Source organism: Fonsecaea monophora (assembly GCF_001642475.1).
Source record: "Fonsecaea monophora strain CBS 269.37 chromosome Unknown Scaff47, whole genome shotgun sequence".
NCBI lineage: Eukaryota > Fungi > Ascomycota > Eurotiomycetes > Chaetothyriales > Herpotrichiellaceae > Fonsecaea > Fonsecaea monophora.
The window spans coordinates 180,392-204,011 of record NW_019173978.1 but is presented as its reverse complement, the minus strand read 5'-3'; the positions used below and the strand labels follow the sequence as shown (position 1 = coordinate 204,011).

The window sequence follows — 23,620 nt, the reverse complement described above, 5'->3', positions numbered from 1 at the left end:
TAAACGTCCAGCCGTACAAGCCTCTCCTCTGGTGATCGCTGGATACGGTGGTTCGCCTTCAGGGATTCACAGCAACATTGAGTCTCTACTCTGTCTGACCACAGAATTGAAGCATTTTTGCCGTGCCGAAGTTTCTCGTAAACATGGTGAGACCTGTACGGATCGCGGGTATGTACCGCCCATCTCTTCGACGGTGATATTGCTGACGGTTAAGGCGCTTCGGGCTCGGCGTCTGACCGGAGGCATGCGATGGCAGCGTTTGCGAAGAACCACCCGAATGACCCGATCGACATCATCATTGCAGACTACATGTCTGAGGGCAATATGGTGGTCGCGGCTGCCCGCAAAGCAGACCAGGCTGCTGTATCAGCCGGAGACGAAGGCAATCCCTTGACGTTGACGGGTCCTGCGTTCGAATCTAGCTTTCTCGAAGCCTTGGAGCCTGCATTGTCGGACCTGGCTCGGCACGGCATCAAAGTTGCAGTCAATGCAGGTGCCAGCGATACCAAGGGCTTGTACGATAAAGTGTGTGCCATGGTCGCAGGTCTCGGGATCCCCGTGGGTTGGGTCTCGGGAGACGAAGTATTTCCTACCATCCAAGAAGAGCTGCGAAACAACGGCGACTTCAAGAGCATCTACAACGGGGAAGCGCTGAGTAAGTGGGATTTCGAGCCCTTCTACGCTCAGGCTTATCTGGGCGGCATGGGGGTCGCAGAGGCTTTCCGGCAAGGAGCGCAGATTGTGTTGTGTGGAAGGGTCGCCGATGCGTCTCCCGTCATCGGGGCCGCTGTCTTCTACCACAACTGGAACCGGACTCAGTTTGATCAGCTCGCGAACGCGTTTCTTGCCGGACACCTGATCGAGTGTAGCAACTACGTTTGCGGAGGGAACTTTTCTGGGTTCCGTGAGCTGGGATTAGACCGGTTGGAGGATGTTGGTTTCCCAATTGCAGAGATCTCGAGCGACGGATCGGTGATATTGACCAAGCAAAAGCATTCTGGAGGTAATGTCTGACCCCTTTCTGCTGCTGGGATAAATCCTGGGTTCTCGTGCCGCCAGTGGCATGACTCAGAGCCCGATTCCTACTCCGTAACGTGCTGACCGCAGGCTGGCTACCTTAGGCGCGGTAACTGTCGACACGTGTTCTGCACAGGTCTTGTACGAAATTCAAGGCCCATGGTACTTTAACTCAGACGTCACTGCTGTGCTTGACGGGATTTGGTTCGAACAGGTCGGACAGGATCGTGTCGCCCTACGTGGTGTCCGCTCCTTGCCACCCCCACAGACCACGAAAGTTGGCATCACAGCACGTGGAGGATATCAGGCCGAGGGGTTTTACTTTGTTACCGGCCTACATGTCGACGACAAGGTGCGTCTGTTTGAAGCCCAGATCCGAAAGCTCGTCGCTGCTCATTCCTCAAAATGGACCCAATTCTCGTTCACAACGCTCGGTGCACCGGTCCCGAACGCAGACAGCCAGAGCGCGGCCACGGTCTTGGTGCGTGTGTTCGCACAGGCAAGGGCTAGCGAAGACCTCGAGCCAGCGAAATTTATCCGCCCCATCGTCGACAACGTTATGCAAGGCTACCCCGGCGCCACGTTCCACCTGGATCTTCGCATGGGCATGCCAAACCGTTCTACGAGTATTTTGTTACGCTGATGCCTCAGGCCGACATCCAACATGTGGTCCACTTCGATGGCCGCGAGACCACGATTCCTCCTCCGCCCGAGACGAAATCCTTCCCGGAGCGGCAGCCCAGTACTGCCGGATCAGAGGCTCAAGGTAGCACCCCAGTGAAGGATTTCGGACCCACCGAAACACGGCCTTTGGGATCCATTGTCCATGGGCGCTCGGGAGACAAGGCTTCCGACGCCAATTGTGGCTTCTGGGTACGGCACGACGATGAGTATGAGTGGCTACAGCAGACATTGACCATCTCGGTGATGAAGCAGTTGCTGGGAAAGGAGTATCGTGAAAACAGCAAGGGCTGGCCTGTGGAGATCGAGAGGTTCGACTTGCCGAAGCTGCGTGGAGTCCACTTCCTGTTTCGAAATCTTCAAGGAGGTGGAGTGATGAGTGCGACCACTGTCGACTTTTTAGGCAAGAACGTGGCAGAATACCTGCGAGCTCGATACGTACAGGTGCCGGTCAAGTTCCTAGAGCGTGGGACGTTGTAATTGGTGGTGATGGAGCGGAGGAGGAGGAACAGTAACTATAGAGATACGGATGGACTAAAAGGTTTACACAGGAAAACAAGGGTGACCCAACACAACACATCGCGTTACATAGGACTTTCAGCCCGAGTTGCTCTAGAAGGGAATGTATGATAGCGACGAGTTGGCTAAGGCATGTCAGATCCATAGAGCTTTATCCTACTCTCAGCTCAGAACTTCGATCAAAGCTACACCTAGCTTTGTAGCGTGCCCAGCACTTGCCGGTAGACACCAAGCATAGCGCCACAAGTCAAGTTGTCGACACAGGGCGAAGGCATGTAGCAATCCTGCCTGTAGCTTTTGCCGCGTGCCACCACTGCCTTATAGCCATCCCACGTGAGCTCCGGATACTTTTCAAAAAAGGCGGGGTCCCATTTCCACGCCCAGGGCGAGTCGTACATCTTGAGATGATAGTAAGCTTTGAGGGCCAGCTTGGGTGACTGTAGGAGAGCGCCTAACGGAACAGGTGTCCAGCCGTCACCGTCGGACACCAACCCGCTCAGACGGAAGACGTTGGCCGGGTTGGGTTTCTCTTGGAGGATGCTTCGTAGTGTCCGCGACATTTCCGTCATGCCGGAATTCTGCATGCCAAGGGCGTGTGCAACCAGCTCCGGTGCAGCCGAGATGGTGTCGAAGATCTTCCACACACCCAGGAACCCTGGGCCCGGCTCGGCGTCGGACAGGATCTGGGACATGTCCGGCACCTCCACTACTGTGTGGTACAGTGTGTCGACCCAGATTTGGTCGAGGTGCCTCGAGTTGTCGTAAAGGCGGATCAGTTTCTCTCGCAGCGGAGCATGGGGAAACCAGCCGATCACGGCACAGTGAGGAGTCTCCATCTCGTAGGCAGAGGGCATATACTCGGGCAGCAGTCGGTTATAGGTGACGAGGTTGGGGGACATCCTCCACGCCAAAATCCGGTCCGCCGTCTGAGCCAGGTACGAGTTGAGCCACATAATCGACGTTCCGGGCCAGAGGTAGTTGACGAAGACGGAGAGGAACGCTATGGAAGCTTCGGAAACCCTGGAAGTGTTTTGCCAGTCAGAAAGATGATATCCAAGGCAATCGTGAGCGCAGTGCGAGTTCTTACTTGCTGAATGTCAATGCCTTTCCCTTGCTCACGTCCAATTGTTGCCGCAAGACACATTCCATTGATTCCATATGCTCTGCAAACCGTGAGGCACACGGCAGATTAGCAGACGCGAGGCCGGCATTCAGGGAGTTTGTACGCGAGGGACGAAGACCCTCAGACAGGAGTTTGGGGAGCATAGGTGAAAGGCTGAAGTTGATCGGCGAACATCGGGAGGCAAAGCTGGGATGCTGTTGATTCCCGGCCAAAGTCGACCAAGGCAATGGAGAGTTAAAGAGATCTGGTGTAAGTTCTGATAATGAGTTGGTGTCGCGATTAACAAGAGGGGGACAAACAAGCGTCGCCGCGTCATTATTGGGCGCAGATTGAGACTGGCTCAAGTCACCGACCCATGAGAAGGACTGGTTGTTGACAACATCTTGCGACGGCGGTGGCGGCGGCGGCGGCTCTATAGCTGGCTCCTCGTACGGCACGACAGAGTCATTGGGAACAATCGGAGCCGCCCATTCAATCATATCGTCCACGGCAGTGCTGCCGGCGGCCACGAGCCCTGGGTTGTAGCTGAGATCTTGGATCCCATCTTGGGTTCCTTCTGGCGACGCAGAGTTGTTGATTTCCAAGACCTCGCCTATTTCAGCCGCGAGACGATTCAGCGCATTCGACGTGCTGGTCATGCGGTTTCGGATGTCCAGCAGCTTGGATCGCAGTCGCCTGTTCTCCGCGGACAGGAGAGTGTATTGGCCTCCGTCTTGAGCTGAGAGGTTCATTATGTGTTGTTCGAGCTCCTTGACATAGGTGTGTTGGCGCTCCCGGAATGATTTCTGGGACAAGCGATTGCGAAACTTCCTACAGAGCAACCCATAAGCCTGGTACAGGGAAACATTAGGACGGACGGTAATGGGAATCAAAGCAGCATACCTGCGCTCGTCCGTTTGGGTACGTGTCGTCGAGGGTGCTTTTTTGGTAGCCATGATTCTGTGTGATTCCTAGGTGGTGTTTACGAGACATGCGAGAAGCAGACGTGAGAAATCATGTAGATAGCCAGACCATCGATAAAAAAATCTGGGGAGGAAGACTGGAGAACGGGTGGAAAAACCTGGGGCTCCGGGTAGGCTGGGAGGCGAGTGACCAGTCTACGGGCATCTGTGGGGGATTTCGGGAGGCATCGCCTCAGTTCTCAGTTGGCCACTCGCAGGCTTAGCGGGCCCGTCCTCCAGATTGTCCATGCCCTCTGGCCCAATGTAGTAAAGCCATCGTGTTCGGGTGAGGGCGCGGAAAAGTCTAACCTCTGCCGGGCGCACGGTGATCCGAGACCCGGGAACAGTATTGTCATCGAACGCTTATTAACAGTGATTGACGCTAGAGTACTCGGTACTCCAGACTCCAAGAAGGAACGCCCCTGTCATCTGGGAAGCCTTGCGTGGAGACCTCCTCGTACTCTGTGGAGTCTCCGCTCATGGGGAACCAATCAACATTGTGCCCCCCAGTGCAACGCCTTCGTTCGAGACCCCGTCTGTCGAGCTCATCCACTCACTTGCTCCCCTGCCGACCAAATTTAATCGTTCATGAAATGATTCGGATCGTAGTACTCTACCCAGAGCAGAAGATCTGAACGAATTCTACCAAGTTATCAATTCTAGCTAAAGTAACAGAGAGGTGATTGGATGAAGGCTTTTCCATCAAAGTTGCGTGGTGAAACTATCGTCTTCCCTATTCTAAACTATTGTTGTCTAGAACATCTCACCGCCGTTGACGGGGAGAGCTTGCCCTGTTATGAACGAAGCGGCATCACTTAACAGGAAGACGATGGCTTCCGCCTGCTCCTCTGGCTCGCCGAATCTGTTCTGCGGATTCACTGGCTTTGACCGAGACGCTTCTCCGCGTACACCTTTGTCCTCGACCTGGGCCATGGCCATGGGAGTTTTGGTCCCTCCTGGCGCTACCAGGTTCACCCTGACCCCGGCATCCACGAAATCCAGCGCCCAGGACCGTGTCAATCCTAGCACGGCGTGTTTGCTGGCCACGTAGGCGGTTAGGGTCGAGAACCCTTTCAAAGATGCCGTAGATCCGATATTAACCACGCTCGTGTTCAACTTTGGAAGACCTTCTTTTTGCCGTCGGAGCGCCTCCTCGAAGAATGCGGTGCAAGTGTTCCATGTTCCAATCACGTTGACGTTGAGGACGGATTTGAACGTGTCGTCGGGTTCGATCACGCTGGACGACACTGGGCAAATGCCGGCACTGTTCACCAGACCGTAGATCTCGGGACTAACTTGGAGAATCGATTCGAACAGAGCTGTGACCTGCTCGCGTGAGCTGACATCGACACCAGGATAATTGTAAACTGATTTATCCTCGACCAAGCGTGCCGGTGGGGTTCTGGACAGATCTATGGCGTGGACAATTGCGCCTTCGCTGCGCAGCTTGTTGACGGTGGCGAGCCCGATGCCAGAAAACCCGCCTGTGACAAGGTAGGCTTTGTTGGCCAAAGAGCTGGGCATGGCGTCGGGTATTGTGCTTGCTTGAAGGGAATCGGAGGTGGTGAAGAGTTAGAGATCGGCTTGTGATATTGGCAGATCGTGCGGCTCGAGCGCGATGGCTTTATAATCTGGTATAGTGTTTTCGACATTCCGTCCTTCTCGCGGACAATGTACACAAATAATGCATGTCGACGAGTTGCGATGAATAATTGAGCAGTTGCACTATTCTAAGAAGCGTCTGGGGTCGCCTGCAGGGAAGCTGCTCGCCCTCTCAAAATTGGTGGAGCAATGTATAACCATTCGCTGCATAATCGATCGTACAGTAAGCGCAAGCCATGGAAGATCCTCAGCCGTGGCCGTGGTAAGAGTCGTATTTTGCGACCTGCGGTGGACCACCTGGCACCCAGAGTATCTGTAGCCTGCCAGTGCTAGAAATATTGCAGAATCATGGCGCTCTGACTGTCTGCTACGGTATTGTAAATTGTCTTCTGAGAGGAGGGCCACTATATTCAAAACCTTTTGCCTCCCTCACAGCAGTTGAGGTATTGCTTGCTTCCTTGCCTATGATGTCCCAAGTCGACTCCTCGACCTCCCCGTCCGGGTGGCTGAACATGGTCGACCCAACGTTCGTCCGATGGGGCCTTCTATGCTTTGGCATCCTGCTGCTTCTGTGGAAGTTGTTGAGATATGGCATGCGCCCAAAAGACTATCCGCCAGGTTTGGAGTCCTGAGATGAGCAAAATGAGGCTGGTAGAATTGATTTGTGCATTCGTACGCAGGACCTCCAACCCTGCCTGTGGTTGGGAACCTACACGTTTTTCCCAAGACTGGGATTCACATCCAGTACGACAAGTGGATCAAAGAATGTAGGTCATCACGTTCCAATCACTGGATGCTTGCGATACTGACAGACACCCGCAGATGGTCCCGTCGTCTCGGTTCAGATGGGTGGTCGCCCATTGATTTTACTGGGAACGGCTACGGCAGTGTCAGATCTGCTCGAAAAGCGCGGCGCCATCTACTCGAGTCGGTGGCCTACCTTCTTCAGCCATTGTGGAGGCGGAAATAACATTGCTCTTAGACCGTAAGTTCGATAGCGAGCCCCCCCGTGACCATGGAAGAACGTGTCAGACGCTTACGTTTTCCCGGGCTGTTCAAGGAACGACGATGGCTGGAGACGACAGCGGAAGATCTACCATGTCAGACTCAATGCCAAATTATCCAACAACTATCTCCCATACCAGGTCAGTGGTCTATGATATGCTCCTGATGGAAAAGTTGCCGACTGTTTAAAGTCATTCGAGACTTCGAAGCTTCTTTTCGACATTCTCGAGAACCCCTCAGGCTTCCGAAAGCATTTCGAGCGATTCACTATCAGTATCGGCTGCACGATTGCCTTCGGTAGGAGGATTGACTCATTCGAGTCCCCTCTCATGAAAGCGCTGATGGAAGTGAGTATCCAGTCCCAATAGTTGAACAATAGTTCATGATAATCTCACACATGATGTAGCTTTTCCACCGATCACTCCAGGCCAGCAAACACTATCAATTGTTCGATTTCTTTGGTATCACTAGATATATTGTTCACCATATTCCGGAACGTTTTAGCTCCGTCAAAGCTGAAATAGAAGATATGTGGAGGGGCCAGTACAACCTCTGGGACCAGATGGTGGCAACTGCGAAACAACAAATCGCGGACGGAAAATTCTTCCCAAGTTGGCCAAAGACTGCAGTTGACCCTCACTTTAGAAGCTAACGTGCTTCACAGGTTTCACTCGAGACATGCTCACCCAGAGTGGTGGTAGTCCCAAAGGAGAGCTTAGCCCCAGGGAAATTGCAGCCAATGCTGGTGACGCCTGGATGGCAGCCACGTAAGTGAATAAGCTGTTCCATGAGCTTTCCACAGACTGACTTGCGCCTAGCGACACGCAATCAAACTCACTGTTGAGCTTTATCAAGGTAGGACGGAAGTGGCCTTGAGTGACAGCACCTAATCACTAACAGGCCATGGTCCTTTACCCCGACGTCCAAGAACGCGCAAGCCGCGAGATTGATACCAAGATCGGCGCCGACAAGCTTCCAGGATGGGAAGACCGACTGGAGCTCCCATATATGCGAGGGTGCATGGAAGAGACACTGCGATGTACGTCGTCAACGTGCCAGACTAATTCGAATCATTGAGGCAGCTGACTTGAAACATTAGGGGCACCGACAACTTTGACGGGAGGACCTATGCCGCACATGTTGACCAAGGATGACTACTACATGGGATATCGTCTTCCTGCAGGTGCTGGAGTAGTCAACTGCGTAGGTCGACCCGTTGGCCCATAAGTCTGTGTCTTGCTGAACAAGTGCCCAGGTCTGGACAGTCAATAACAACCCCGAGCGATTTCCGAATCCGCGAGAGTTTGACCCTTTGCGGTTCGAAGAATCAGGCACAGCAATCGAAGGATTCAGCGTCATCAACGACTACAGCAAGAGGCCGCATGTCACATTCGGTGCAGGTCGGCGCATCTGCCCTGGCTCGCATGTGGCGGAAAGAACTGTCTTCATCGCAATGTGTCGACTCCTCTGGGCCTTCGAGTTTCATCCAAAGTTGGATGCGAGCGGAAAGCCGATCCCAATCGACAGAGATGCATTTGAACCTGGCCTAGTCGCAGGGCCAGCACCGTTCGAGTCAGTTCCGCGCCCTGGCGAAAATAGATTTATATGTCTGGTTGCTGATATTAAACAGTTGCATTATCAAGCCTCGCAGTCAGGAGAAAGCCCAGAAGATCCAAGATATATGGAAGAAGGCTCAGGAGAGCTTGGATGAGGAAGGCAACTACACGGAGGAGTTCTTTCTAAAGAACTGGACCGCCGACAAGGGGCCCATGGTAAAGCAAGAATGAATGTTGAGTCTGCAGGCCACATGGATTGTGATATTGCCAGCTGCAGGTCGAATATGCACAGCAACCGAGTTGACTCGGTGGATGATCGAAAACTTCTTGAGCATTGAAGTCGAGTATCACGGTTCTTTGGGAAGCTCTAGAGGCACAAAATTCGCCAATTGAGGATAGCATGCCTAGAAAAAGTGACTGAATGAGGCCACACTTAGGGGGAAACATCTATGACTACAATAAGAAAGTTTCCCGGAGAGAGGCGTTAAATAGTCTCTCTTCAATATATTCCCAGGTTTCTTTGTGAGATGCGCCAATGTGAGTTACAGCTGCTCGCCATATGTTGGTTACCACAAAACCGATCCAAGTATCCTAGCACAGACGTATTATTTCAAATACTGAGAGGAATGGTACCGAGCTCATGCTTCAACGTCGATGAAAGAATGTACACTGAGCGTCAGGAATATCTTTCTCGGTGAGAAGCCCATCGAAGTATCCATTATTCCACTCTTGACACTGTTAAACAGTGCGTCAGCGGGTACCGATTGCGTGACTGTCAACCAGGATCTACGGCGTGCCAAACGTGGGCATATCATGGTAATCGGTAGCTTAGTCACTTCGGCTTGACCAAGCTGCCACGCAGATAGAAACAACTCTTCTTAGCTTGAATACCGGGCCGCAGGCTTGACAGAGGGCGGGGCATATGTCCATTAGGCACCTCGAGGGCTTTTGTGCACAGAAAAGCTCGCGATGAGGTCCGCAGTGAATCTGGATATCGACTTGGTCGAACTCTCTTCTGCAACATACCAATCGTGATGACTCCTCCAAGGTATTTGGAGGCCGCAAAGAAGGCTTGCAAGCGAAGGAACGATGCTATCGCGGCTGTTTATCAGCCTCCAGAGTGGGATGAGTCAAAACTGCCATCGAATCTGACTGAATACTCCCTGAACTCGGGATATTATACTCCAGCAGAGCTTCAAATCATTCAGACATCGGCTAGGGATATTCTGGCCAACGTTGCGCAGAGGAAATGGACTTCCCTAGCGGTGACGCAGGCATTTTGCAAAGCAGCTGCGCTCGCTCAGAAACTGGTAGGAGGCCAATCTTCCCGCAACAGAGTCTTTTCAGCTGGTAATTGAGGTCATAGACGAACTGCTTGACAGAAGTCCTCTTCGAAGAAGCCCTTGAGCGGGCGAGGGGTCTAGACGAGCACCTGGAGCTGACCGGACGCACGGTTGGCCCTCTCCATGGCCTTCCAATTTCTCTGAAAGATTGCTTCATCATTGCACCTTACCCAGCTTCCATCGGACTGGCCGCCCTGGCAAACAAACCTCAGAGTGACGATACGGTTCTGGTATTGATGCTCCGCGAGCTGGGCGCTGTCCTCTACGCAAAAACCAACGTCCCCACAAGCATGCTCATGACAGAGACGACGAACTGCATCTGGGGCGAGTGTCGCAACCCGCTCCAGAAACGCCTCAGTCCTGGAGGATCCAGTGGAGGGGAAGCGGCGTTGATCGCGTTCCACGGCTCGCCGCTTGGGGTCGGGACTGACTTGGGTGGTAGCATCCGCACACCCGCAGCCTGGTGTCATTTGTATGGACTCAAGCCCTCCGTCGGTCGATTTCCGTCATGGGGAGGCATGAGCGGGATCCCTGGACAGGAATTTGTCCCTGCTGTGAGCGGTCCCATGGCCAGAGAACTCGACTCTCTGCGGCTTTTTTGTGAGACAATTTTATCTCCGGCTACGGCGCCCTGGCGAAAAGATCCGAAATGTCTTCCGATGCCGTGGAAAGGAAATGTGCTGCAACAGGGAACGAAGCTTCGGTTTGGGTTGATTGGGACACATGATGGTGTTGTCCATTGTCACCCCCCTGTCGAAAGGGCTCTGGGTTTGGTTAAAACAGTCTTGGAGGCTCAAGGACATGAAATAGTCGACTGGCCCGTGGATGATCACGGCGAGATTCTCAGAGTGAGTTTGACTCGTTCCCTCTACAACCCTTCCTTGTTTCCTCACGTCGGTCTGGCTGATGGATGATATAAGACTCTCCAACTGGGGCTGTCCACACTGAGTGGCACAACAGTGGCTGATATGCTCGAGGAATGGGATGAGCCGTTGCTTCCTTCCATGAGCAGTTTCAAAGCCTCGCCCGAGCGCAAAACAGTGCAGGTTATGGCCGTGGGCTCCAACAATTTGAAAAAGGGAGAGTTGCAAAAGTTGTACCTCGACCGCATGGCTTCGATCGACTGCGTCATTCAAGCCGTTTCCCCCTTTGCTGCGGCACGGCTGAGTGCTACGCAGGAGAGGTTCTACGTCGGATATACGGCTGTCTGGAACTTACTAGGTATGGACTGAATATATACTCCAAGCCTTGACGGCGGTGTAGCACTAACTGTCCGCAGATCTTCCAGCTTGCACATTTCCAGTGACGACAGCCGACAGAGATCTGGACAAGGCTCGGGATCTGTCCGATTTCCAATGTCTCAACGAACTGGACGCCAAGGTCCAAGCAGAGTATGACCCGGACATCTACCACGGTGCCCCTGTCTCACTGCAGATCGTGGGGAGGCGTTTAGAAGAGGAAATGGTCTTGGACATGGTGGAGGTTGTTGCAAAAGCTCTGGAACAACAACGCTGACCCTGCACCAAGATTACATTCCCTGAGCCTCAATTTCTGCAGGATTCTCCCTGTTCTCTATGATGGTGATGGATAAAGGGAGAGCGAACTAGAGTTATATTGATATATATATAAAGGAGTGACTGAAGTTAAATATGACCTTGTGCGTCTAGGCATGAACGAGCGCTTGTGTTATTGCACTGATGGCTTCCATGCCTTGGTTTACTGGTGACCACAGGGTTAAACAGTGAAAGTAAGGTGTTCTCTCTTGAGACGTTTAACGGAGTCGTAGTGGGGGCTAGGACACTGTATGTCCATATACCTATGATGGAAAGCTAGGATCGCAGAGGAGTTGAGGATGCTCTGTCAGACAATCTTGGGAATGCTACGTCTAGTCAACACCTCGCCGCCTACATCAAAAAAAGGCCATCATCTTGCCAAAGCTTTGTTGAACCGTTCTCTGTACGTTGTCTCACACTCGGCTCTGGTGAATCAAATCCTCCAATTCTGCCTCCAAGGACCCTTCGAGATCGATCTGACGATCTTCTCCGTCCACCAGACCCATGTAATACGACAAGTCTCGGCCATCGAACTCGCGAACAGCAAAGCCGTCACCCAGGAACTGCCACCGGTTCAGTTTATTGCAGTAGACGATATCGTAATCTTCGAATCGTGGAGTCGAGAGCAGCTCCAAATACGTAAGTCTTGAGCCTGGAAACATCGAAAGCGGGCCGTGGACTCGGCCTTGCTTGAAGACGCTGGAACAAGGTCCTGTCCACGCAGTTCTCTGAAGATATAGGTCCGCGTGCTCTTTGAATTCCCGCACAACTTCCGTCTTGGGGGTGATGCTTTCAATTCGATCCCGCTGCATCTTGTCTATGCATTGGAGCACGTTTGACGCGAGGATTTCGAGAATGGGGAAAAGTGATCCGTGTCCGGATGGTCCGTTGGGACCGCCCATCATGAAATAGTTTGGTACTAGAGAGAGAGCGGTGTGATTAGCTTGCGATATCAGGACGACATCTGGAACCTGCTGAAATAACTTACTATGCGGGACTCCGAGACCAATGTATGACTCGGGCACCTTCTCCCAGAGCTTGGCTATGCTGTGGCCATTTGCCTCCACCGGGAAGCGAGGAATGAAGCTGGTGTTGAATCTGTCATCAGAGGGCGCAGAATATCAGTATTCGTCCAGTCTTGAGGCCCACACTGCCGGGGCTGAGTTGACCTACCCGGTGGCACAGATGATGACATCTACGTCGACCTGATTGCCTTCACAATCAATGAAGCCCGTGGCATTGACCTGCTGTACTTGCTTCGTGTACACTTTGACGTTCTCCTTGGTGAGCGCTTCAAGGAACCCTTCACCGGGCTGTACAAAGAGAATTAGAGTTCATAGAACAGCTTTCTCGTGGTAAGCCTCACCGTTGGACGCCGGCACCCAACATTGAATGTCTTGGGGATGATGGCCTCAATGACCTCGGGGGGAGCCCCTTGTAGCCGTTTTCTCATGGCTTCTTCGGCAAACTGATTGGACAGGGTCAGCGTTAATGATCTCCCCTTTTTCTGGGTTCTGCTAATGCTCTTACCCTCCTGGCTGTCTTTGACTCCGGGGTGTTATTTAGGATGAACTTGAAGCGGACATTGAGCTCAGACTCAATCATCTTGCAGTATTTGAGAAAGAGTTTAGGATCCTTGGCGAACTTTTCTTTCTGGGCAGTAGTATCTAGAAATATCTGTTAGTATCATACGGCGACTTTGGCTTTGAATCATGCATGATATACGCACACTTGAAATTGCCCCCAGTAGGGCCGGCAAACCTTTGTGCAAATCCAGGCGTGACCCAGGTAGGGGATCTGATCCAACAATACAGCTGTTTTACTTGTGGCTGTATCTTTGAGATTATCTGGATGCCACTACTTCCAATCCCAATCACTGCCACTTTTTTCCCTCGGAGATCGAGACTCTCGTCGTAGTGAGCACTGTGAGTAAGACTTCCCTTGAACGAATGAATGCCTTCAATATCAGGCCATTTCCAGTTACTGGTGCACGTTGATATCAGGTCAGCATTATCGATCGGACTTTAGGTCATAACGTACTTTAGCCCTCCACCGCCATTGACAAAGACATTACAGGTGTCGACAAATGTGGTTCCGTCAGGCCTTTGTACACCAACCTCCCAAAGTCCTTGCTGCGCGTTCCAATATGCCCCTGTTATCGTGTGCTGCAGTTTGATATACTTCATGAGACCGTACTTGTCCACGATGTCTTTGAGATACTGCCAGATGTGCTTCGACTCCGAGTAGTACTCGGGCCAAAAAGGGTTGGGTTCCCAGGTGAATTGATATGCTGCCGATGGAATGTCGCAGGCGCAGCCTGGGTATCTGGGTATCGTGATTTCAGACGTCAGGTTCAGGCCTTTTCCCAAGATTCCACCGACTCCCCTAACGAGAGGCGCTGACGCAGGACCAAAACCTACCGATTTTCGAGCCATGTTCCTCCTACATCGGTATCCTTTTCATAGATCTGCAGGACGACGTTCTCTGATCGATCTTGGGCAAATTTGGAAAAGCAAATCCCCGACACGCCGGCACCAAGATGGATGACTCGAATCTGCCTTTTTGTTCCGAAATGTTCTTCGTTCGTTTCGTATCCTCGTGCATTTCGTATGAGCCAGCCTTTCTCATTATAAAGTAGTTCACCGTTCGAGGTTGGACCAACTCCATTTTCTTGAGAGAGCGCCATCTTCGTTTGAGCTTCTCCGGACTCTTCGGGTTTATCTTGCATACCTTCAATGCAAATGTCCCCAATTGAATCCTATATGGCCAACTGCAGAGACGCGCATTCAGTCAACGGATACGCAAGCAGATGATCAGGTCGAGCCGCCATTCCGTTTAGATAGGCCCTGCTTGAACTCCAGGCCTTGAAAGTTGACCGCCGAAGCAAGCGGTCACTTACTTACGGACCAGCAGGTCTGGGGTGGGTCGTTGAATTCATAATCGTACGTACAGTAATGTTTTGTGGGTCTGTGGTCTTTGACGGCAGCCAGCACTCTCCTTGGTTATATTGTAAGACCTCTTGCAAAAAAACGGAAGTTTGTATGAGTCATAAGCAAAACAGCATTACCAATTCCATGGGTGTCCGGTAGGGATAGACAGGACTGTCGTTCCAAGCATATCTCTCAGCATACAGCAGTCGTGGACGATCGACAGATTCATCTTTGGCCGAGTCTGTCCGAGGAGCAAGGTACATTGGTACGTAGTTCACTATTCTTACTGTGAAAAAGCCGTACTGAGTGCACAAATATCCATTGGTTCTACTTTGTACCGGCCTTTCGGCCCTTTATCTTCCCAATTTAATCTATCTGCTCAACGTGGTAGTATCTCGTCGTAATCCAAGACCACGGTGTTGCAATGTACACATGACGTGTATGTGTGACCTCTTATGTCCCGTCAAGATTCGGTGCTTCATATTTTTGCAGGGTATATCATGCCACGGCCTTATACGCTAACACCATTCGTTTGAGAGTGTCCATTCATCTCGACAGATGCCTTGTTCTCCCATGGGATTTCCACCGGAACATATGCTTCGTCGAGATAGCCTGACGTGAATTCTCCATTCACTTGTTTCTCAGTGAACCCGTTTCCGATCCAAGCCAGTGGATTATCGTCAGTCTCGTCTCGCAGCTTATATTCGAAATCTTCCCACCGAGGATGCTTGAAGACGTAAGACCCATGGGTCGAAGTACCTGGCCACAATGGGAGAAGACGCCCATGTGGATCTCTCTTGTTTTTCCACCAGGCGTTACACTTTCAGCAGTTAGCAAAAGAGTCCCCAATCAACTGCAGACTGCGGTCGAGTAGTGACTAACAGGTACAGCAAACACCGTGGGCTTGAAGTATTTGTCGACGAGCTTGCCAAAGCTTTTCACGGCGGAATCCCTAGAAGTTGAGCAAGGAAGACATATGTCAGTACTGTGTCTTCACTCCAGGAGTGTAGAGAAAAGGCGTGTATTGTGCCAAGTAACATAGGAATGATACTGACTTAGGAACCATCCACTTAATGTACTCCCTTTGAATCTTCTCGATGCAAGAGATAATGTATCGCATTTCGTTCTCCAGGAAGGGCAAAGCCGAACCTTGGCCAGGGCCACCATTCGGACCGCCCATGATGAAGTAATTCGGCATCTTACGAGGGCAGACGGATAGATAAGCTTCTGGGACTTCCTCCCAAACATCTTCCAGCCGGATACCATCCAGACCGAAGGTGGGAATGTGAACTTTGTAAGTGCTGTACGTATTGTCAGCCAGAGGAATTGAATGCGGGATCGCGGTGCCACAGACTCATCAAACCCTGTTGCGCAGATAATCAAATCAACATCGCGCTGGACTCCATCAACTGTTTGGATACCGGTCTCGTTGATTCGCTCAATCTTGGTGGAAATGAAATCCACGTTGTCTTCGCAAAGGGCCTCCAGATACTACAAGTATATCAATGAGGGCTTGTCTAACCAACGTGATGTGTGGCATTGACTTACTCCAGGTCCAGGGGTTAATCTCCTGCATCCAGGGGGAAAGTCTGGCAATAGAGACTCGTAGATTTCTGGCTTCTTGGCGAGTTTCTTCTTCATATGGTCGGCACAAAGCTGGCGGATTGCGGCAGCTGCGGGCGTGCCGTCAAAGAAAGCTGGTACCGGCTTGTTCATGATCTCCTCGACCTTATGCCGATACTTGAGATATTCTTCAGGATGATTTCGGAACTTTTCCAGGTCCTCGGCCGGAGTTTGAGCTAGTACAGTGTGAGAGAGGAGCCGACTTTGATGTACGCAATCTCCAAGACTCACGTTTCATGTCCCTGTCGAGCAACCCTTCCGAGCCAATCCCTCCTGGAGTGATCCAGGTCCTGCTCTTCATATAATGGTCGACATGTTTTACCTTGGGGAGAACGCTGGGAAGAATCTGGATCCCACTCGAGCCTGCGCCGATGAGGGCGACCTTCTTGTCCGTGTAGTCGTACGACGTGTCCCAGCCGGCGGAGTGCATAACCTTGCCCTTGAATGACTGTAACCCTGGGATATCGGGCAGTTTCCATACGTTGAGGTTGCCTAGTCCCGTGATAATGGCGTCCGACTTGTCTGTAAAGGTCTAAAGCAATGGTCGTCAGCACCGGATGCCGTTGAATAAAAAAGGTTTCAGAATCATCCTAACCTCGCCCGTCACCAAGTTCTGGACATCGACATGCCACTTTCCCTCACCCTCGTGCCACTTGGCTTTTAGAATCTTGTGTTGCAACTTCATGTGTTTGGTTGCGCCATACTTGTCCGCGGTTCGTTGGAGGTAGCTCAGGATTTCTGGCCCTGGGGCATAATAGCTGCTCCATTGGGTGTTGTTCTCGAACGTGAATTGGTAAACATGGGAGGGAACGTCGCAGGCAACTCCAGGATACCTTTCTAATCATCAGTTTACCGTTTTCCGGGGGTTTGTGGTAACTTGTTGGCGCCTTTACTTGTTCTCATACCATACTCCTCCAAGACTCGGGTTCTTGTCATAGATCACCAATTCCAGGTTTCTGATGGCTCTGGGGATCAATATACCACCCATGACACCAGCCAGCCCGGCGCCAAACATGATCACCTTGATGGGCCGTGGCGAGTCCACCGGCTTGTTAATGATGTCCGCAATGGGAGGCAAGGCACCTTTCGGCCATCCTCCAGCAATGTCCAGAGAACCCATGGCGATGTCAATGAAGATTGAGTTCCGACGGAGTTGACCACTGTCACCGTGAAGCGTTTGATGAAGGACGCGAGTTCCATCATATTGGAACTTGATGTGGATCTTGCCCTAGGCTCTTCCCAGGGCTATGGGGAAGGCTCTCATGAGCACTTGGTCATTACATGCTTACTGTACGCTCCTCCCCGTCTGTTTGTGCATAGGTCTGGAGTTGCATAAGCGTCCACTTACGAGGACTACGGTGTGGGTCCACCTGTGAAGGAGCGCGGAGTGACATTGAGAGATATCCGGGGACTCCCCAATTTGGACTAGCACCATTAACAAGCACTGCCTACCTGCCTACCTAAGCCTGCCCTTTACCATTTTGGTTCATGGTCCATTGGACGAGTTCTTCCTATCAAGATGATCCCATGAGTCGATACCTTGATTACAAGGCTACAGCCCCATGAGGCACGGCTGACTTCATTGGACTTGCTTCGGTTGTTAGACTACCGGTCGAGGCGTTGTTCACAAGCATGATCGGGAACAAGATGTAAAAGTTGGGGCAGTAATAACTTGTCGATTACGAAAAGTCGGGAATGTCGAATACCTACGCCCTCGGAGCCTCGACGCTTCGCCAAACCATTCAACGCACGAGATACTATCGAGGCGTCATTTAGTAACTCGCCCGCGTTTGGAAGCAACTGTGCATATCAGTTACGACTCCGGAGTCCTAGTCTCAACAGAGGCCGGGGTAGAAGAGGTTCAGGCAGTGGATAAATTAGAGCGCCTCATACGCTGAAAGCCCCCCAGGCAGAGGATTGACTACCCATACTACGTATTCCTGTATTTCAGAAGGCGGGCTCATATTGTCAGCTGCCTTTGGACTTGACGTCCATACCCGCAAAAATGTTCAAACTGGAACCGATTAAAAGGCATTGCAGACATCACCACCTCCGTGCTCGCGTACGAGAGTTTCCTGACCTACTTCAGAATGAATAATGACACCATCGGAGCTCGTGAATTCGCCCAAGAGATTGCGGACATAGAAAGCCATCTTGAGAGGCTGAACCGCACAAAGTCGTCACTTCGTGACTTTTGTCATGTCTCGAAGAATATAGCTGTCAAGTCCGCTGTTAACTAGAGTGAAGACAAGCCAGGAGACAAGTACATGGACGAGCCTACGGCGGTTGACAAAACTGAGCGAGGATGCTCAGAGGTAGAGTTGCACCTCACAGAAACCGTAAATATGTCTGATTCTGCTACCTACGTTTTCGTGATTGTGTCTAGCATGTCCCATAAAGTGTGGCTCAATGAGACATGTACAGATTGACACGACTATCCAATTATCCAAGATAGCGGCAGACGTCTTGAACCCTGGATGTAGGCGACCTTCATTCTGTTCGCCAATCTCGACGCACTAGTCTGCGTGACAGCTTCTCCACAATCTTCAACCAATATTGTTATGGTATCTTGCTCATTTGTCGCCTTTCTCTCCCTTGTCTACCTTGTCTGCCCTTGTCTGCAGCTGGGAGGCCTGCCAACTGACTATGGAACGTGTTGTCTCCGTCTGAAACTCATCGAGACCTGAATCTGTTCTGTCGTCCCCATGCGATTGAGATAAACCTTCTCAAGTCGGTGAGAACCATTTCCGTTTGGCCTCATGGTCGGATGAATGAGAAGCCAAAAGTGGCATGCTAGAGGGGTAAACGAAGTTTTGCTGCCCAACTACGACCTATTAGCAGGATAGGATCAAGGCATGACACATAATGGTGGGGCATGGGCAAGTGTTAATTCTACTATTCATATGAGGTGCCATCCAAGACTTGCACTAAGTATCTCGTCCTTTGTCTGAAACAATCACTCCCCATCTCCATGTCGTCTAGTTGTACAGGTCCTATCTACGTATACCATCCTTGATGATATCTTCGACCTGCAAGCACTGACGAACCGACACAACACGACTCCGGGGGTCTGATAGCTCTGCATAGGAGGGAAATAACCCCCACACAGTCTGCATTCTTCAGGACAAATGGTGACGAGCCGATAATGTTTGACGAAGCGTTGGTCCCGATCAAGCAAGAAAACCAAACCTTGGCAGACCCTTCGGATACATGGTTCTTATCGATCGTCGGATGCAGTGTGGTCAATAGACGAGACAAATGATCACAGCCGACACGAGAAGAATTCCCGCTCCGAATGAACGAAAGGGTGGAGTTGCCCAGCCACTTGCCGCCACAGAAACGAGGGTGACGGTGCTGCTTCTTTCCGACGTACTCGATGAATCCGTTGTCATGCTCGACAGGGACGTGGGAGCTGTTGTTGGCGTGGAACTACTCAGAGTGGTAGATGTCGACGTCAAAGCTGAGACGATATCGCTTCCTGTCTCCAACGGAACTGTCAAAGTAATAACACTGCTTGGATTGGTGGCCTGACTAGGATAAGAGGGGTCTAGCGTCAGAGTTGCCGTGATGGTCGTCGTTTGAATGGCTTGTACGGTGGTCTATTCTCTCCCCATCAGCATGGTAAACTCAATCTGATTGAGAGGGACGCAGAGCAAAGAGGGGAAACAAACCTGAGACATTGAGGAGGCGCTACTGCTACTGCTACTACTGCTGGTGACTGCAGTGGGCGTCTCAGTAACACTTGAAGTCCCCGTCGCACAAGTCCAAACCATTTCCCGTGGAGTTCCTGACGACGATGACGATGACGACTCATCGCCCTGCGCACCAACCACAACCACCCAGATCAAATTGCGATCCCACATCTGCACGGTGGCGTCCACGCTGGCGTTGCAGAACACGCGATCATTCAGACCCAAAATGTCGTCGACCGAGGCCTCTGCTGTCGTGCAAGACCCGCTCAAGCAGGCTGCTAAGGCTGTGCGGTACGAGCAGTCTGTGCAGATACATCGCCGGAGCACGGCGGAGGGGGAGTCGTCGTCGATAATACCCACATTATTGTCATTCGTCGTGGCGGTGGTCGTGGCAGTGACAGTGTCAGAGACCGAAGCAGATGCATAGGAAGGTGAAGGGTCTCCATTCCCGCCGCCGGAGAGGATGGAGCCGCAGCACCCGAAAGCCTGGAGGAGCGCGGTGCTGTAGCAGGTCTGCGCGCAGGTCGGGAACTGCGTCCAGCTTGTATACACATACGGGGCGCCAGCCACAGCCTGCTGAAGCACTGCAGTGGCGCTGCCGACAAGCGTCGCCCGCGCTAGGAGACGGGCTAGCAGTGTCATATCGAAGTAGGTAGGTGTACGCCTTGTTTCGTATGCCTCTCTCCGCTGTTCTTTCTCCCGGTCTGTGGACAGTAAGAGAGTGGACGGTTTAGACAGGATAGGATCCGATTTCGAGATGAGATGCTGATTGTGTTTCGTGTTCACATGTACACATGCATGCATGCATGAATCTATTCGATATTCATGTGCAAATTCGGATTCGGATTCCCGTTCGTGACTTTGACTTGACTAGATCTAAAAACTCCGGAGAACGAAGATCTAAAAAAAATACTCCTGAAAGTCCGCGACGGAGCCAGCCGACCATGTCACGAGTCTCGTCAGTAGCAATGTCACTACCACTACTGCCACGCTCGGACAGAAAAAAAACGAGACATGACACTAAGTATGGGTCATGAGACCAGGCGAGAGAGGACATGATCAATATCCGTTGTTCGTTGTTTACGCCAGTCTGGAGAGGAGTGGTCTACTCACGGTTTCTCTCGGTCAAGGTCGACGATGAGGCACAATTATAAACATCAAGTCATCCAGTAATGTTGTGATATCTACGATCTTCTTATCTTCTTATCCTCTATCAACAGGACCGAATGACTCGTCGGCCGTCAACCCAAAGAGCAGAAAAACTGCTACCGCTACGGCTACTGCTGTGCCCAAAAGAAGAGGAAGGGCAAGTGTGATAAAAAGGTCATAGGTTCGTTCATTGAATTAAGTACCCTTGATTACCGCACAAACCACGTATCCACGGGCGTGACCACATGTGAGGGGTCCATCGATTCACTATCCAACACTAGATCCATCCCTTCCCCCTTCTCCAGATCCCCGTTCGCATCGCGTCCTTCTCCTCCTTCCGCACGAACTACCTAGCTACCTACCTAACTAATCACAAACCAAGGACCCAGATCCATGCACTCACAAACAGAACCGTCACCATATCCAGTCCTTCGAATGGCAACGCCAGCTCTCCTGCACCCCCGGTCTGACTTGGAAGTAGATTTGTGCTTGTACCTGTGCCCGTACTTGTACTCCGGCTCGTCAGAGTCGTGATGGTGGTGCCAAAACCGGTACTTGTAGTGTAGCTGGTGATAGAATGAGACGTGAATGTCAGGGGTGGAGATGGAGATTGGCTTTGCGTTACAGGACCTGTAATGGTAATAGAGGCGCCAGTGTCGCTAGTGCTTATGCTGCTACCATAGCCGCTGTTTCCGTACGCACTGCTGCTGCTGCTATGGGTGGCTGATCCAGCCGATGTCAAGGTGATCAAGGGCGGGGTCGGGGTCGGATATCCCAAGCCGCTACCAGAATGCAGCCCACTTGTCACAGGCGTCGAAATGACTATGGTACCTGTCACGTTGCCCCCATCGGTAGTCGTGCTCTGACATGGCTCGGACGTAGACACAGAATCCGTGTCAGGGTGTCCAGGGCTATTGGAAGGGAAGCTCGAGTGAACAGTTGTCGTCACGTACGATGTGCTCGTGATAGAGATGGTGATTGTCGTATTATGGGAACAATCTGGACCTTCTGGACAGCCACTCCCAAAGACACCGGAAGTACACGTGGTTGTTGGGGATAGCGAAACTTGGGTGTACGTCGACTGGGTCCCAGTCAAGGGGGACACAAGAGACGTCGCGCTGTAGGTATCAGAGCCGGAGGCGAATGAGGGAAGAGGATAGGAAGGGGCTGAGATTGCAATCGAGGGCGTGTAAGAAGAGGAGCTGATGTCCGAAGTACACGGAGACGAGTCCACGCCAGTCGCAAATGTCGAGTATTTGGGCGTACATGCGGGACTGACACAGGGGTCCGAGGTAAAGCCAGGGTACGAGAAAGTTATGTCCGCCTTTGCTGCGTCAGAAACAGTCATTCCATGGTCAAAGCTTGAAGATCACATACCCACGTCGTCGACGCCGGCTCAATCTCCGACAGCGTAGATGTCTCTGCCACAATTGAGCAGGTCGGGTTGATGGTCGTGGACATCGTCGCTCCGAATCCACCACCCACAGTCCATTCTGCAGATCGCACTCCCCAGGTAACAGCTGCGTCAACGACCATGTTGCAAAAGACCTGGTCGTTGGTCATCAGCACTTCATTTGACTGCCCCTGATCTCGACAGCCGCCAGATCTGGAGAGACAGGAGCTCAATGTGTCACTGTAGGTGCAACTGGAGCAGGTGCAGAGACGAATGGACAACACGCTGTTTGTAGTTCCGCAGTGGCTGATCACGGACATGAGGGCTTCATTGAAGCATTCTTGCGCACAGGAAGGAAGGTCGTCCCAGCTGTCGAACTGGGCGCACGTATAGCCGACAGCCAGAGAAAGGATGAACAAAACAATTGATCTTGCAACAGCCATAACGATGGACTGAGAGACGGAGCTATTGCATTATCAAGAGGATACAACGAATGGTCAGATTGCAAAGGGAAGAATGTACACAAACCGATGACCGACGCCCACCACCGCGATTTGGAAAACAACAAGAACTTATAGGCATCGAACAAAGTCGGAAGCCACTGTTGTTGAGAAACACCGGCCGAGATTTGATCTGGAAGCAGTGATACCGTGCGCTGTTGTGATGCTATGAAAATGTGTCATACTCAGGTCGGTTGAACGAACGGAAGATGCGATGCCCCAAACGTTGAGCATCGGTCCCGCGCAGAAAGTAGAAGAGACAATTGCCAGCCCCCTACGACGCACCATAGTCAGAGACTTCGTAGGAGGTAGGCATTGGTGGCTGCGTCAGGGTCTCAAACGGTTTGAATGACAAGTTGCAAAGAATTGGCGGCGATAATCTCAACCGGAATGATTCTGAAAGTCTGTAGAGAGGATAGCATGGACATACAGAACCACTTGGAAATTTATGCATGATGCCTTTGAGGAAGAAACATAAGGCCAAGAAAAGTAGAGCCACTCCGCAAAGAAGGCACCGTGTCACCCTTCGGAGATATCTTGCAGAACCACTCTAGACGCACAGCATAAACTGTGAAACCCTGAAAGGTAGGAAGCATGCAGCATTGGCTAGTCATCAATAGAGAGTCGCGGATGTGCCAGCGGCGAGCCGTAATTGTGTTGTCGAACATGCAACCACCGTGCCGTCCTTCAGGTAACACCCATCGCCCAATGCTGAATCTTAGCTCCAGTTGTCTTCAATCCGACTTCCATGTCCATCCAGTATCCAAAGAGAGAATCGGTTTTGCATGGCGCTGCTGAAATAGCTTAGTCGTCTTCCCGTCACTAGAATATCTTGCCAACGAGAATCCATGTCATGAAAACGCCCAGTCCTTTCTCTACAATCTCCAGAGCGCCAGCGTGAGCACGAACAGCAGCATTGAAAGACTGCACTGCCATAGCACTCGGGGTCGAGTATACAGTCCAGGGGCTGCTCAGGTTGCCGCTTGATGTGGT

General features: G+C 51.7%; 9 protein-coding genes across 9 annotated transcripts; 3 read left to right on the top strand and 6 right to left on the bottom strand.

The window, feature by feature from the left end:
- Nucleotides 1-249: 249 nt before the first annotated feature.
- Nucleotides 250-2,178, top strand: AYO21_06695 (hypothetical protein; the record flags this gene model as incomplete). Its single annotated transcript, XM_022656654.1, has 3 exons — nt 250-1,003; nt 1,122-1,573; nt 1,669-2,178. 3 exons carry the CDS (start codon nt 250-252, stop codon nt 2,176-2,178), a joined length of 1,716 nt encoding a protein of 571 aa, XP_022511096.1.
- A 230-nt stretch (nt 2,179-2,408) lies between these two features.
- Nucleotides 2,409-4,275, bottom strand: AYO21_06694 (hypothetical protein; the record flags this gene model as incomplete). The annotated part of the gene is made up of 2 exons (XM_022656653.1): nt 2,409-3,237; nt 3,305-4,275. The coding sequence occupies 2 exons, from the start codon at nt 4,273-4,275 to the stop codon at nt 2,409-2,411; spliced, it is 1,800 nt and encodes a 599-aa protein (XP_022511095.1).
- A 759-nt stretch (nt 4,276-5,034) lies between these two features.
- Nucleotides 5,035-5,805, bottom strand: AYO21_06693 (hypothetical protein; the record flags this gene model as incomplete). The annotated part of the gene is made up of 1 exon (XM_022656652.1): nt 5,035-5,805. One exon carries the CDS (start codon nt 5,803-5,805, stop codon nt 5,035-5,037), a length of 771 nt encoding a protein of 256 aa, XP_022511094.1.
- A 545-nt stretch (nt 5,806-6,350) lies between these two features.
- AYO21_06692 (hypothetical protein) lies at nt 6,351-8,675 on the top strand (the record flags this gene model as incomplete). Its single annotated transcript, XM_022656651.1, has 12 exons — nt 6,351-6,501; nt 6,564-6,650; nt 6,706-6,868; nt 6,944-7,028; nt 7,080-7,235; nt 7,295-7,499; nt 7,553-7,655; nt 7,707-7,743; nt 7,789-7,927; nt 7,988-8,091; nt 8,144-8,460; nt 8,519-8,675. The coding sequence occupies 12 exons, from the start codon at nt 6,351-6,353 to the stop codon at nt 8,673-8,675; spliced, it is 1,704 nt and encodes a 567-aa protein (XP_022511093.1).
- Nucleotides 8,676-9,478: 803 nt separating this feature from the next.
- On the top strand, nt 9,479-11,302 carry AYO21_06691 (hypothetical protein; the record flags this gene model as incomplete). The annotated part of the gene is made up of 4 exons (XM_022656650.1): nt 9,479-9,754; nt 9,811-10,635; nt 10,708-11,008; nt 11,067-11,302. 4 exons carry the CDS (start codon nt 9,479-9,481, stop codon nt 11,300-11,302), a joined length of 1,638 nt encoding a protein of 545 aa, XP_022511092.1.
- A 451-nt stretch (nt 11,303-11,753) lies between these two features.
- AYO21_06690 (hypothetical protein) lies at nt 11,754-14,026 on the bottom strand (the record flags this gene model as incomplete). The annotated part of the gene is made up of 8 exons (XM_022656649.1): nt 11,754-12,259; nt 12,329-12,438; nt 12,514-12,653; nt 12,707-12,808; nt 12,871-13,007; nt 13,070-13,323; nt 13,381-13,665; nt 13,761-14,026. The coding sequence occupies 8 exons, from the start codon at nt 14,024-14,026 to the stop codon at nt 11,754-11,756; spliced, it is 1,800 nt and encodes a 599-aa protein (XP_022511091.1).
- Nucleotides 14,027-14,781: 755 nt separating this feature from the next.
- On the bottom strand, nt 14,782-18,046 carry AYO21_06689 (hypothetical protein; the record flags this gene model as incomplete). Its single annotated transcript, XM_022656648.1, has 10 exons — nt 14,782-15,090; nt 15,153-15,222; nt 15,326-15,571; nt 15,625-15,761; nt 15,819-16,069; nt 16,125-16,425; nt 16,489-16,726; nt 16,799-17,121; nt 17,183-17,215; nt 17,978-18,046. The coding sequence occupies 10 exons, from the start codon at nt 18,044-18,046 to the stop codon at nt 14,782-14,784; spliced, it is 1,977 nt and encodes a 658-aa protein (XP_022511090.1).
- A 1,446-nt stretch (nt 18,047-19,492) lies between these two features.
- Nucleotides 19,493-20,227, bottom strand: AYO21_06688 (hypothetical protein; the record flags this gene model as incomplete). The annotated part of the gene is made up of 1 exon (XM_022656647.1): nt 19,493-20,227. The coding sequence occupies one exon, from the start codon at nt 20,225-20,227 to the stop codon at nt 19,493-19,495; it is 735 nt and encodes a 244-aa protein (XP_022511089.1).
- An 877-nt stretch (nt 20,228-21,104) lies between these two features.
- Nucleotides 21,105-22,570, bottom strand: AYO21_06687 (hypothetical protein; the record flags this gene model as incomplete). Its single annotated transcript, XM_022656646.1, has 3 exons — nt 21,105-22,058; nt 22,112-22,340; nt 22,446-22,570. 3 exons carry the CDS (start codon nt 22,568-22,570, stop codon nt 21,105-21,107), a joined length of 1,308 nt encoding a protein of 435 aa, XP_022511088.1.
- Between the last annotated feature and the right edge of the window lie 1,050 nt (nt 22,571-23,620).